Genomic DNA, 15,430 nt, shown 5'->3' on the forward strand with positions numbered 1-15,430 from the left:
TAACCTCCTCCAGCTCTACGACCCTAAAATCCTCTCTGTGCTTCTCTAATTCTGGCCTCTTGCACATCCCTGATTATAATTGCTCCACTTTTGGTGATCATACTTTCAGCTGCCTCGGTCCTAAGCTCTGGAATTCCCTCCTTAAATCTCTCCGCCCCTCTACATCTGTCCCCTCCTTGAAGATGCTCCTTAAAACCAATGTGGCTCAGTGTCAAATTTTATTTGATAACACTCCTGTGAAGCATCTTGGGTCATTTTGCTGTGTTAAAGGTGCTATGTCAATGCAAGTTCTTAACAGTACCTACATCTGCTGCTCTTTGAAACTGAAGGAATCTGTGGCCAGGTATCTCTAGATACCTAAAATCTGACTCTATTTCCCCAACAGAACCTTTGTAGAGAGGGTAGCTGCATGACAAAGAAGTTGGGCTTAGGTCCAACCTAATACAATTATTAGAGTAAAAGTCAACAAATCAGTACTTCCAGGAATGATAGGAGATCATTAAGCCTGCATTTGAAATGGACAGGTTAGTAATGCAGGGATAATCCCCAAATGTTAGTAGCAAAAAAGATAATGTGTCGTGCACACATACAAAAGGGTTTTAAGTGATTACAGTAAGAACACTTTGAAGAAGTTCTGAAGAAGGGTTACTGACCTGAAACGTTAACTCTGCTTCTCTCTCCACAGATGCTGCCAGACCTGCTGAGTATTTCCAGCATTTCTTGTTTTTATTTCAGATTTCCAGCATCTGCAGTATTTTGCTTTTATTTAAGAATACTTTGAGGCTTTGTTTCCTTAGAAGACAATCTACAAATGTATTTTGTGAACTCAGCTTACACCTTTGATACAAGGTACTTCTAGGAAATACATGGGTACTCTGGGGTAGTCTGCAGTTGTACACATGCTGAGAGCATCGAGCTGCTTGGGGTCAAGATAATTTGATGACTGTTGGGCGTGAGCAGGACATTTGTAGCTGTGTACCCCTCCACTACAGTGCTTCCTACAGTCATTACCTAGAGAGAGGTAGAAGGCTTCTTGTGCGCAGATTTTACAGTCTGTATCTCTAGTATGTAGATATCACAGTCCAGCCTTCGCACATTGCTTACATGTTCGAACTATCCTTAAAAGCCTGGGTGCTTCTGTGCTGCAGGCTGAAATTGGCCTGCACATTCCAATTGATAAAATTCTCTGATAATTGGAATGACACTTTTGTCCTAATAAAACAACCTGCCATCAGCTTTTTATGAGCAGTTTTATTGATTTAAATGGTTTAAATATGTTTGAAGTGTATGCTTGTCGCACCACAGGTCACATGTCTGCTTTAAACATTGGCAGATTTCCCAAAGTATTGCCAAGGAACAGTTTCAGATTTGAAGTGCGATTGTGTTTTTTAGCTGCTAACCTGGCCAGTGGTTTTAAGGCTAGTACTCTAACTAGGCTAACCCTGGACTTCAGTTTGTAAGCAGCTATAGTTACATGTTTTTTCCTATTTAAACCATTTCGCCACACAGAGAACGTGCAGTGACCTTAAAGGGATGAGCCAGCTAAACATCATGATCGTGCTCGAGACCACTATCAATGAGCAGCACCACAAGTGATCCGTTAATAGTGTTACGACCGAAATGGGAGGAGTGCACTGTCTTTTCTAGTTCCACTTCTCCACAGGTCACAACATATATTTAAACGTTTACCCAGTTACCCATACGGTCAATCATGGACTCTACTCTTTATCCCAGAATAAAATACACCAACCAGGTTTCTTGAATAAACAACAAAATTATCAGTTTATTATTAAACAAGACATAATCAGTCATGAAGCAAAGCATTAACACACAGATTAAAATATGAAAGTTCCTTTTCACCTTAGCCCCTCACACCCCGCCCCCCACCGGTTAACCGGAAAAAATAGAGATTTTTTTTTTAGAACTGTGTTACATAAAAAAAAAGAATACTTTGGCCAAATACCTGCTAATTCTTGAAGAACAAAGAAAAGATATGGAAAGATGTCAGTTGTCCTTTTTTTGGTTTGGCATCCCAAGTACGTGTAGATGGCTGTCACTTGGATCTTTCTCTGGAGCAATTCGTTCAGGCGGCATCAAGGAATTATCCAGTACGTTTTTCCAGCGTTTTAGGAGAAAAGCAGCAACAGGGGTTTCAAGCAGGCCTTTCAGGACGAATGTAGCATCAATTTCTCTATTTCTTACACTCACTTCTAAGAGCTTCTCAAAGAGATGAAACAGACTGAGCTGCGGTTTTGCCCTTCAGGTTGATTTTTAGAACTCCAATTGACTGTCAAAAGTGAAACCAAAAACAATCTCAAGAGTCAAGTCTCCTGACCCCTATAAATGTTGACCTGTCACTTCCATGTAAACATCTTCCCCAAGTCAAAAAACCCTTACTGGGTAATTATCTGAAGACAAGTGACTTCCTGTAAGGGCTGTTTACAAACTAAGTCCAAAAGACCATATGATGACCTCTTTTTAAAAAAAAAAGCGAAGTCCATCTATGGAATCCTTTTTCAGTTTTAAAACACAAGTCCTCAAAATTTAAAAAAAGGAAGTACTTTCATAACAACAGTTTTTAAAAAAACACTTGCAGAAATGTGCAAGTGCATCTTTATTTAGTATGTAACATTTTATGTGAAGCCATAATAAATCTTGTAAACAGTGGGAGCCTGTATTCCTTACTGAAAGTGAGGACTTGGCAAAGGAAAAGTGGCAATGTAAATGCAGAGAGGAGCAGTACGAGGTGAATGTTGTGCTTCTGATTCTTTCCAGAATCTTTCAGTAATTCTGATAAAAGAGTCCCATCTAAAACATAAATTTGCCCTTTCTCTTTTTAAATGTTGACTGATCTGCTCTGTGTATTTTCTGGTTTTGCTTTTGACTCCCAGCATTTGTAACTTTTCAGGCATTGTTGTACAGTTGCTACCAAACTCAGATCAGTAATTAGTCTACTGATTTGTAGTTGACAGCATTTATTTATACTGCTTCACCTGACATTTTCTTTCAGAGGTTCACTGTCCTGCTGTGTGCGTTTCTGGCATCTTTTGTTGTTATTGTGGCTCAATAAAGTGTTGATGAGTAAATCAGAAGGCTGACTTTACTTGCTGTTTTGAAAGGGAAGGGTATGGATGCAATTCCCCTTCAAAGCTAAGGTCTGAAACATTCTGTGTGGGATAGGAAAGCTCTGTTGGTGGTAACTACGTACAAACCGCCAGAGTTACCACAGAGCTCTAAGAATGCACAGTTATGCATCTGCATGTGGTTATTTACTGCCAAGGTAAGATAGCACACTGAGGTGACAGTTCAGTGGAATTGTGCAAATTAATTAGCAGTCAGAATTGAATCTGTTGATCTATGCTTCTGAGTGCAGTGAATTGTGCAGTGCTAGTAGAACAAGGGAAATGGCATTGGGACCCAAACATGATTTAATGCAGCATTTTATTTTACTGCTTTCTCCACTCCTTCCTGGGCTTTGATTCAGTATATGCTGGTTGCTGTCAAGCGGCTATTATTCATGTGTGAACTTCAAAAGCAAGTGCTGGCAGACTTTTGGACCACGGGAGGGAATATCGCAGTCAGGTCCATTCCTGCCCCTTCCTAGAATGCACGTGTGCAGCACAGAATGCTGGGCAGCAATCAGGAAGAGGAACCTGACCCATTTTTTAAAATCCTATTTTGCCAAGGAGTGCTGAGCTCAGTTGCAGCAGTTCTGCTGCCATTCTGGCTGAGATCAGTGAACTTAACACAGACTGGGAATTGAACTTGCGGGCTTCTTTGCATGTTTCACCTACCCACCAGAGGAACTTACTGAACCAACCAGGGCTTGCAATATTTATTTTAAAAACAGATATAATATGCTTCCCTGGCCAATTGTCTGCAATACTGGGTGTCATCCACTCTGCCAAGATAGCTGAAATCAGGTACACATCCCAAACTGTAGGAGCTATGTGTGAACAACCTACCATCACGTTTTCACTTTTCCCTTTCTCCTAGTGCTCTATTCTCCCATTGTTTCCTGAAGGTTTAGACTTTCATACCTCTCGCAATTTGCCATTATTCATGTGAGATTGCCAACTGTAGGGACATCACCATTCAGTTTGATTGCACCTTACTCGACATCCGTACACTGTGCTGCAACAGGGATAACCTGATAATCAGGACATGAAAACTGGCCATTTTTCTTCTTCCCTATCCCAGGGGCTTTGAGGTTGTACCCATCCTGCTCCCAGCTAGAGTCAGAACACCATGGAGCTTCCTCCTCTGTATAACTCAATTACTCATTTAGATCAACTTGCTGAGCAGTTGTGAAATCTTCCAGTGTTGGAGAACTGATGTTCAGGAGGATAACACAGATGATGGCGTGGGAGGGTGGCCAAAGGAAAATGAAAATAGGACATCACACCATTTGTAGGAATCTCTTAAGGGTTTCTGTTACAAAGAGTGAGAGCATTAAACAACGGTCACAGGAGTCTCATTGATGGTCATGATGGACAATTTTGCTAACACCTTGCATAATACATACATTTTAAAAGCTGTTGAGTAGGTTGAGTTCAAATTTTATATAACCAAACTTTGAGGCACGAGATAGTAGGGATACTAAATTGAACGGCAGGTTTAAACTGTAGCATTCAGATTCCTGGGCTTATTGGGTTAGATGGAAGCAAAAGGTTTGAAGAATTTATTAGAAATCAGTATATTTGAGAAAAGGGAATAACTCTGTGTGTGTTTTGGGGGGGGGGGGGGGGGGTTGAGAGCATAATTAAAGAGAGAGCGAATGAGAGGAGTGAAAAAGGCAAAGAAAACGGAAGCTGAGCTGAGGAATGGGACCTGCTGTTATGAATGCAGGCGTGTAGACAGCTGCTGGAAGTTGTGCGACAGCAAATTCAGCATGAATCTACCTCAGTGTGGGAGGACCCTGGTTCCATTTGTGATCTTGACATAGCAACAGTATGGAGAATCTATAAACATTCCCTGGTGCAAGGGTGATGACTCTATTGCCAGTTGTTCTCTGGTGCAGGGGATATTCCTTGGAGTCAGAATATTCAGTAGCAAACAGAATGCATTGTAAAGATCTGTGATGGCCTGTGTTTTCCATCCCATAAGTGAACTAGCCAAGTGCTTGCAAGCACGTAAACCATCTCTTAGATACAGTCATATTCCACAGATCTTTATGATGTAGTTTATTCCTGTCATGTCAAAAATTGATCGTTAAAGAAGTAGATAGAAGTTAAAAATACATTTTGGTTTAACCCTTACAGTGCTGTAAATGTGTTTCCTCAGCAAGCTGCTGTTTCGAGGCATGATAGATTAGCATGGCAATATCTGAATGGACACCTGGTAAGTTTAACAGAATCTGTCGATTTACAATTCACCTGAAGCTATAGCTTTGTAACACATGTCAACCCAATTGCTATTCTAACTATCGTTGCAGTACAAAAATGAAAACATACAATGCATTTTTTCTTGTGTTCTAGTTGTATGGTGTGTTAATGACCCACTAATCATCATTATTTGTTTGAAAAAGTATACAGTGCATCCGTGTCGATACACATGATAATGTCCATGCTGCAGTCCAGAAGTCACATTAATGGACTGTAATAGCCACATTTGTCATTTTGATGAATGTATAATGGCTGTTTACTGCTGTACCTAAAATGTGGGTTTAGATGGAAGTTAAGTGCAAAATTAGCAAAGTAAGGAAAACTGTGATATTTTAATTTAAGGAAGTGAGAATCCAGGATGGGGTATGAGGGGGAAAAAAACTGTTGGGGATAAAATCTAATTAAGTAATATTAAGCAATTATCTTCCCAGAAATAGAAACTTCCAGTTCATCCCTTTAATCACCAGGCAAAGTCACTACGAAGACCCTTTCTCACAGGAGTATGTTCCTGAAAAATGTAATTTTATTGGGCATGATGAGGAATATTAAAAGCAAAATACTGCGGATGCTGGAAATCTGAAATAAAAACAAGAAATGCTAGAAATACTCAGCAGGTCTGGCAGCATCTGTGGAGAGAGAAGCAGAATTAACGTTTCAGGTCAGTGACCCTTCAGAACTGGCAATTTTAGTAATGTAAAAAGTTATAAGCAAGTAAAGCGGGGGTGGGGCAAGAGATAACAAAGGAGAAGGTGTAGATAGGACAAGGTCACAGAACAGCTAACCAGAAGGTCACGGAGCAAAGATATATTAATGGTGTGTTGAAAGACAAAGGGTGTTAACTGACTGAAAATTGAGCAGCCACAAGTACAAACATGAAAAAAACAGTGGGTAAGCAAACTGAACAAACTAAGATGAAATAAAATAAAATAAACACAAAAAATATATTTTAAAAAAGAAAAAGAAAAAAATAACTAAAAATAAAAGTAAAATGGGGGGCCCGTCATGCTCTGAAATTATTGAACTCAATGTTCAGTCCGGCAGGCTGTAGTGTGCCTAATTGGTAAATGAGATGCTGTTCCTTGAGCTTGCATTGATGGGGAATATGTTGTCTTGTAGTGATGTGTGGAGCCATTTTAGCAGAAGTGTTCTGTAAAAGATTGCCACCATGACTGGCTACAACAGCAATCAGAGTAAGTCCTGCAGCTCCCCTCCTATAGAAATTCAATACCTCAAACATAGAAAAATATTTTCCACTGTTCTATGTATTCAGCTTTCACAGCTTGTAGCTAACATGATTTGGTTTTCCTGTTCTATTTCAGTATGTCTAACAGTGCTCGTTATGAAATTTTTTTTTACACTTCTTCATGCAGATGTGCTCTAAGCACCTCCACCCCCTCAGCTTTGGTTACTTGAAGCCCAAAGTACAGATGCTATCAGTTTTCCATAAATCGTGTGCTCTTCAGTTTTTTCCACAGTCTTGTTCTCATAAGCATGTTTCTGTTTACACACATTGTGTAAACCATCTGTCAACGTTGTTAAGCGGTTTGCCTTTCTGAGCCACTTGGGCACACACCATTGAGTCTCGCAGACTGCATACAGAGATTAATTGGATATTCCCAGTATTTTGAATACATATCAAACAATGGAGAGTAACAGTGCAAGTTTAGCATTGTTGAGAAGCAGTTTAAACTTTGCACCACTTCTCAACAACACTAAACTTGTACTGTTAACCTCTACTACTTGCAGCAGCACCAAACCTGTGGAATCTAAATTGTCAGTGCCCAGAGTGAGACCGTCACCTCCAGGGATCTCGCTTAGATCAGCTTTGACTCTGGATTCAGTTTATAACTGCAGCGTTAGTGTAGAGCAAAACAGCTTCTTACCGCACTGCAGTTACTGTGTGAATGCAACTTTACAGATGTCAGTGTTCTGATTTAGGATTTATTCATCACTGAGGAAATTGCCCTAAAATACCAATTCTTGCCAAACCTCCAGGCTCACAGAATTCCAACAAGATAAAGAAGTGAGTAAGAAATGTAGCACAAATAGAATTTGAGTTGCATGGACTTTATGGGTTGCATATGTCTATGGGCAACAGTTTGAATTTACCAGTTTCAGAAAATATTTCTATGTTAACTCTTCGGAGACTATGGTAATGACTTTCTACATAAAGTTAAAAATAGAAAAGCAAAATACTGCGGATGCTGGAAATCTGAAATAAAATCAGAAAGTGCTGGAAATACTCAGCAGATCTGTGGAGAGAGAAAAACACAGTTAATGGGGGGAATTTTATGTTCTTCGCCCACAGCGGGTTTGGAGGTGGGGAGAGCATATAATCAGGTGGGATGGTGGCTGGGGGGGGTGAACCCACCATATTCCTGCCTCTGCCAAAATAAAGTCCGGGACGGGAAGTGCTGTGAACGGCCTTCCCGCCCCACTACCAATTGAGGCCCTTAAGTGGGCAATTAATGCCCGATTAAGGGCCTCATCTTGTCACCACCGCACAGGAAGCATGGCAAAAAAAAACATATGGGCTGCTTCCCGGCTCCAGGGGTGGGGGGGGCATGTCTCGCTAAAGGGCACTTAATGCCTGAATGAGGGACCCAGCATTGGGAATGGGGAGGGGGGGGTGGTGTTGCTGAGAGCCATACCCCTGTCCTTGCTGCCCACTCCTCTTCCTTGTGACCCCTACCCCGCAAGACCCCTCCCGCCCTGACCTACCTGTGGCCTGGGCCCAGTGCCGAACCTGGGCCTCGGGTGGATGCACCAGTGGTGGTGGTGTTTCGTTAAAGAGCTGCTGGCCTCTGATTGGCCGGCAGCTCTCAGAGGGCGGGACTTCTGTTGCCAGGGTCCTTGATCCTGTGGAAGGCCCGCCGTTTTCCAGTTGTGCCTAATTGGCACTTGATTTGGCAGGCCTCCCACAGAAGGGGCTACGTGGGGTTCTCAGCACCGTTTTTGCTGGAGGTTGAGATCCCCATCGCCCGTACAAAATCTTAGCCAATGTTTCAGGTCTGTGTCCTTTCTCAGTACTTGTTCTGATGAAAGGTCACAGACCTGAAACATAAGCCGGGCTTTTACGAGCAGAATGTGAGTCCCGAGGTCAGGATCAAATGCAGCTCCCGAGCCTGCGCAGGTGAACGGCAGGACCCGGGGGCAATTTTGCTAGTGGCAGCCATTTAAGAGGCTGCTGCCAGGATTACCATCCAGTTAAGGAGGGTGGCCTGCCTCTCTAGGTTATTGGCCCAATCAGAGGGTTGGCAGCACTGCAGCGCCTCTGATAGAGGTAGCCACTGCTGAGGCTGCAAGGAGAAGGTGAGGGCATCTCTATGATGAGGTGCCCTCGAATGGCCAGTAAGACAGTCATGGATGTGCCGGGGCCGGGCAGGCCGACCCCGGAGATTGGAGGGGTGAAACCTTTAGTAGTGGCGTTGGATCCGTCGGGGCGTCCATTGCTGCCGGTGGGCCCCGCCGTGGGCCACAGAGCCTCCGCAAAGGAAGGGCGCCCCCCCCCCCTCCACCGAGGGGCTGAATGGCCTACTCCCGTTTCTATGTTCCTGCTTATGTTAAGAGTTACTGCCAACATTAATACAACTTTGAAACCTTATGCCATGCATTTCAGAACTTTGTTTTTACACCTCATCTTCTTGATCCTCATTTTTACTTTTGCATAACTTTTATTTTTAACAAATACACACTTGCTGACTGTCCTGTAGTTATTTCTTTTCTAAACAGGCTGCAAAGATCATTATTTTTGGATTATATGATGCTCAGGAGTGTAAAGTTTGTACTGGATGTGGCATGACCACATCGGCTATTGATGTCTGTTTTGAATTGTCATAAGTCACTACAGCTCATCAAATTATCTTGTTTGTCCCCATTTAAAATTCCACTCAGATGACTTGGTGACAGAGCTGTGGCTCTGTGCTTCCAATATTGTACACCATGGAGCTGTTTTTAGTTTACAGTACATTAACTGATGAAATCATTTTTTTTTAATGGTACAAAAGATTTTGCTTTCTGTTTAAATCTTTGCTGGAATTTCCAAATCAGCAGCAACGTCATCTGAATTTGCGACAATGTTTGTTTGGACCCCCATTTATGCATGGGGGGGAGGGCGGGGTTGATCAGAACAAAAATGAGAGTTAGTCAGAAAATAGTTCCCAGTGCTTTTGGAAGACTTTTAGGAGCATTGCAAGTTGGCTGCAGCATAGTTAGTTTATTAAAAGTGGTTAAATAATGGTGAGCTCAGTATTATAAACAAGTTGCACCTGTAATGTAAAAAAAGAATAACTTATTTTGATAACTTTAAAGGGCTTAACTCTTAAAAGGGTCAGTCAGGTTCCTGCATTTTATTTTTAAAAAGTGTCAGGCCTCGACACAATCCAAACAATTCAGTACAATAAAGCAGAACCTCAAAAACATGAGCACCTTGGATCTAAAATAAGCATATGACTGTAATTTTTACATGGAACTGGGACTGCCAATTTTCCAATGACTAAATAATATCTTAGCCTTTAATTTTTTGATTAGTGTGGAGACATTTACCCACTTAGTGCAATCTGCTTGCTGAGACCACAAAACACTTCCAGATTTTGAATGTGATTCTTGTACTTGTGATGTGCCCAAACTAGTCTTTAGAATTTGAACCGATTAGAAATAGAAAAGATATTTCCACTTGTGGAGGAGTCCAAAACTAGGAGTCATAAATATAAGATAGTTACTAATAAATCCACTAAGGAATTCAGGAGAAACTTCTTTACTCAGAGACGAGTTAAAACGTGGAACTTGCCACCAATTGGAGTAGTTGAGGCAAATACCACAGATGCATTGAAGGGCATGCTAGATAAGTACATGAGAGAGAATGGGATATTCTGATAAGATGAGCAGAGGCTGGTGTCGGTCAGAAACACCGGCATAGACCAGTTGGGCTGAATGTCCTGTTTGCTGCAAATTTTGTCTAAAAACTGGAAACACACAATAGGCCCATTAGCCTCTATTGTGCTCACACACCCCTGTTTGAGGAAGTGGGGGGCGGTTAAAATCAACCTAGTTTCCTGCACCTAGTTGCTATTCTTACTAATGGGACACGAGAGACCAGTGGACACGAGGTTGGGCTTGGTGTGATGCCCTACACAGTTGAATAACCCGCTGACTCTCATTTAGGCTGGGCATATAAAGAATAGCCTCTTGGCAAGTATCCAGAGATCGGTGCCCATAAAACTGTACTGCAGCAAGAGTCTTGCCTTCAGAAGAAGAGGGAAGAAAATTGACAGAAAAAGTGGGGGAAATGAAACTGTCACCTGTTCGAGGAGGCAGACTTCTTTGCAGGACAAAACTTGAGTAGTATGACTGCACAGCATTTAGGAAAAAGACGTGAGGGAAGTTATTTCAAGAAAAGTTGAGAAGGCTGTTATAAAGGCATACAAGATCCTTGGCTTTATTTATAGAGTTATAGAATACAAAAACAAGGAAATTAAGCTAAATAACTTTCTAAAACACTGATTAAGCCTTGGCTGGAGAATTGTGGCCTAATTTGGGCTCCGTACTTTAGGAACGATGTCAAGGCCTGTAAGGTTTTTCTGTGTTTAGGTGGAATGTTGACTAGCTTTTGACCCACAAGGTACAAACTCTGGCTTCTTAATCAAGATAGAGAGTTTATTAAGGACAGCAAGAATTTACAAGCAGTAGTTATACAGCAGAGTGTAGGGTGTTCTCAGCTACTGTGGCACAGTCTTCTTTCTCTTTAGTTAGACTGTAGGTTGGTTTCTTCTTGATTCGGTGCGCCCCGAGTTGTCCCAGCACCTACCATTTATGGTTCCTCCAAGGGTTCCTTCCTTACATATTAGGTTACAGTCCACCTTAACCCTTTTGATTGATCAGGTATGACCTCACTTTCCATACATTGTCTCTTCTTGATTAGTTTATAATAGTCATATTCTTCTTCTTTGGTCTCCTTGTCTCGAGAGACAATGGGTAAGCGCCTGGAGGTGGTCAGTGGTTTGTGAAGCAGCGCCTGGAGTGGCTATCATATCATATTACCCATCATATTACAGCAGATATAACCATAACAAAAACAAGAAATGCTGGATTCACTCAGCAGGTCTGGCAGCATCTGTGGAAAGAGAAGCAGAGTTAACGTTTCGGGTCAGTGACCCTTCTTCGGAACTCCATACCCTCTGTACATTGTCTCTGCAGACAGCTTGATGGCCCAAGTCATTGTCACACAGTGGGGAATGTTTGCTGTCCCCATCAACATTCCAGTCTTGCATGTTTTCTGAATAACTTTATTTGCATTATCATCCTTGTGGGGCCGACAAATCTATCCCTGTGACTGGGTCTGGCTTAATTGAAATGCAGAATGGGCAATTATCAAGACATCCAGTCTCATAGCAAAGCTATTTCTGCTATTGTCGTGATAGTAAACACTGTCTCCCAGCATCTCCCACTAGTGTACAAATATCTTCTTCTTCTTTGGCCTCCTTGTCTCGGGAGACAATGGGTAAGTGCCTGGAGGTGGTTTGTGGAGCAGCGCCTGGAGTGGCTATAAAGGCCAATACTAGAGTGATAGACTCTTCCACATGTGCTGCAGAAGAAATTGGTTGTCAGGACTGTTACACAGTTGGCTCTCCCCTTGCACTTCTGTCTTTTTTCCTGCCAACTGCTAAGTCTCTTCGATTCGCCACACTTTAGCCCCGCCTTTATGGCTGCCCGCCAGCTCTGGCGATCGCTGGCAACTGACTGCCACGACTTATGATCAGTGTCACAGGACTTCATGTCACGTTTGCAGACGTCTTTAAAGTGGAGACATGGACGGCCGGTGGGTCTGATACCAGTGACGAGCTCGCTGTACAATGTGTCCTTGGGGATCCTGCCATCTTCCATGCGGCTCACATGGCCAAGCCATCTCTAGCACCGCTGACACAGTAGTGTGTATAAGCTGGGGATGTTGGCCGCCTCGAGGACTTCTGTGTTGGAGATACGGTCCTGCCACCTGATGCCAAGGATTCTCCGGAGCCAGCGAAGATGGAATGAATTGAGACGTCGCTCTTGGTTGACATACGTTGTCCAGGCCTCGCTGCCGTAGAGCAAGGTACTGAGGACACAGGCTTGATACACTCGGACTTTTGTGTTCCGTGTCAGTGCGCCATTTTCCCACACTCTCTTGGCCAGTCTGGACATAGCCGTGGAAGCCTTTCCCAAGTGCTTGTTGATTTCTGCATCGAGAGACAGGTTACTGGTATAAAAACAAGAAATGCTGGAATCACTCAGCAGGTCTGGCAGCATCTGTGGAAAGAGAAGCAGAGTTAACGTTTCGGGTCAGTGACCCTTCATCGGAACAGGTTACTGGTGATAGTTGAGCCGAGGTAGGTGAACTCTTGAACCACTTCGAGAGCGTGGTCGCTGATATTGATGGATGGAGCATTTCTGACGTCCTGTCCCATGATGTTCGTTTTCTTGAGGCTGATGGTTAGGCCAAATTCGTTGCAGGCAGCCGCAAACCTGTCGATGAGACTCTGCAGACACTCTTCAGTGTGAGATATTAATGCAGCATCGTCAGCAAAGAGAAGTTCCCTGATGAGGACTTTATGTACTTTGGTCTTCGCTCTTAGGCGGGCAAGGTTGAACAACCTGCCCCCTGATCTTGTGTGGAGGAAAATTCCTTCTTCTGAAGACTTGAACGCATGTGAGAGCAGCAGGGAGAAGAAAATCCCAAACAGTGTGGGTGCGAGAACACAGCCCTGTTTCACGCCACTCAGGATAGGAAAGGGGTCTGATGAGGCGCTGCTCTGCTGAATTGTGCTTTTCATATTGTCATGGAATGAGGTGATGATACTTAGTAGCTTTGCTGGACATCCGATCTTTTCTAGTAGTCTGAAGAGACCACGTCTGCTGACGAGGTCAAAGGCTTTGGTGAGATCAATGAAAGCAACGTAGAGGGGCATCTGTTGTTCGCGGCATTTCTCCTGTAGCTGGCGAAGGGAGAACAGCATGTCAATGGTCAATCTCGCTGCTCGAAAGCCACACTGTGCCTCAGGGGAGACACGCTCGGCCAGCTTCTGGAGCCTGTTTAAAGCGACTCGAGTGAAGACTTTCCCCACTATGCTGAGCAGGGAGATTCCACGGTAGATGTTGCAGTCACCGTGGTCACCTTTGTTTTTATAGAGGGTGATGATATTGGCATCGCGCATGTCCTGTGGTACTGCTCCCTCATCCCAGCACAGGCAAAGCAGTTCATGTAGTGCTGAGAGTAGAGCAGGCTTAGCACTCTTGATTATTTCAGGGGTAATGCCGTCCTTCCCAGGAGCTTTTCTGCTGGCTAGAGAATCAATGGCATCACTGAGTTCTGATTTTGTTGGCTGTACGTCCAGCTCATCCATGACTGGCAGAGGCTGGGCTGCATTGAGGGCGGTCTCAGTGACAACATTCTCCCTGGAGTACAGTTCTAGGTAGTGCTCCACCCAGCAGTCCATTTGCTTGCGTTGGTCAGTGATTGTGTCCCCTGATTTAGATTTGAGGGGGGCGATCTTCTTGATGGTTGGCCCAAAAGCTCTCTTAATGCCATCATACATTCCTCTGATGTTTCCGGTGTCTGAGGCCAGCTGAATATGACTGCATAGGTGTTGCCATTTGTTAACTCGCTGGGGGCTTTTTTCTGGTTCAGCATAGCTTCGCCGCTATGACAGGTTCCAGCTCTTCAAAATGAGATTGAAACCAGTCTGCATTCCGCTTCACATGTTTGCCATAGGTGGTCATGGCTGAGTCATAGATGGCGTGTCTGATGTGGGCCCACTTGGTCTCTGCATCCCCTGTGGGAGTGTTTTGAAGGGCTTTTTCAAGTGAATTTAGAAATTTTTGTAACAGCTGTGGATAAGAAATTCTGCTCGTGTTGATGCACAGATGGCCCTTCTGCTTGGAGTGATGCAGCTTCTTTGGTTTGAGTCTAACCTTGCTGCACACCAGGGAGTGGTCGGTGTCGCAGTCCGCACTGTGGAAGCTGCGTGTGATTTGAACACAGTTTAAGGAGGCTCGCCTTGTGACGATGAGGTCCAGCTGGTGCCAACGACGTGATCTTGGGTGCCTCCAAGAAACCTGGTGACAGGGTTTAGTATGAAAGAACGAGTTGGTGATGCAGAGGTTATGATAGGTACACAACTCAAGCAGTCTCTGTCCATTCTCATTCATCCTTCCAATGCCATAGTGCCCAAGGCAGGAGGGCCATGAATCATGGTGGGCCCCAACCCTGGCATTAAAGTCCCCCAGCAGGAACTGTTGTTCGGTACTGGGGATGCTACTAATGATATTATGGAGTTCCTCGTAGAACTGCTCTTTAGCTTCAGGTGGGGAGCAGAGTGTTGGAGCATAAATGCTGAGTAGGTGTACTGGACCAGAGGTGGTGAGCAGTCGGATGGACAGTATGCGTTCTGAGCCATTTGAAGGTGGCTCTATCATGCTGAGCAAAGAGTTTCTGATGGCGAAGCCCACTCCATGCTGTCTTGGTTCTTCAGGATCCCTACCCTGCCAGAAGAAGGTGTAGTCTTGCTCTCTTAGAGATCCACTCGCAGGGAGGCGTGTCTCCTGAAGTGTTGCAATGTCCACATTGAGTCTACTGAGCTCGTTGTTAATGATGGCGGTCTTCCGAGAATCGTTGATTTGTGATGTTTTAGTTGAACAGGCTGCATTTGTGCATGTGCCATTGCAGCGCCACCTAGTCATAGAGTCACATTGAAACAGGCCCTTCGGCCCACCGAGTCTGTGCCGACCAACAACCACCCATTTATACTAATCCTACATTAATCCCATATTTCCTACCACATCCCCACCATTCTCCTACCACTTACCTACACTAGGGGCAATTTACAATGGCCAATTTACCGATCAACCTGCAAGTTTTTGGAGCACCCGGCAGAAACCCACGCGGTCACGGAGAACTTGCAAACTCCACACAGGCAATACCCAGAACTGAACCCGGGTCGCTGGAGCTGTGAGGCTGCAGTGTTAACCACTGCGCCACTGTGCTGCCCCTATGACTCTATGACCTAGTGGTT

The 15,430-nt window shown here is 43.9% G+C and overlaps 1 protein-coding gene across 7 annotated transcripts in view; it reads left to right on the plus strand.

Moving 5' to 3' along the window:
* The window catches only part of tha1 (threonine aldolase 1), a 111,675-nt gene that overhangs the window by 13,256 nt on the left and 82,989 nt on the right, over window positions 1-15,430 (plus strand). Inside the window, exon 2 of one of the 7 annotated variants that reach the window (XM_068058364.1) lies at window positions 5,284-5,340. The exons of 5 other annotated variants lie outside the window; for them this stretch is intronic. In XM_068058364.1, coding sequence (XP_067914465.1) covers window positions 5,316-5,340 — 25 coding nt within the window. In that variant the 5' untranslated portion in view covers window positions 5,284-5,315. Of the gene's footprint in view, window positions 1-5,261; window positions 5,341-15,430 lie in introns of all 7 variants that reach the window. One more of the 7 variants, XM_068058365.1, reaches the window with a different exon arrangement.

Source organism: Heterodontus francisci, chromosome 26, assembly GCF_036365525.1.
Source record: "Heterodontus francisci isolate sHetFra1 chromosome 26, sHetFra1.hap1, whole genome shotgun sequence".
Taxonomy (NCBI): Eukaryota; Metazoa; Chordata; class Chondrichthyes; order Heterodontiformes; family Heterodontidae; genus Heterodontus; species Heterodontus francisci.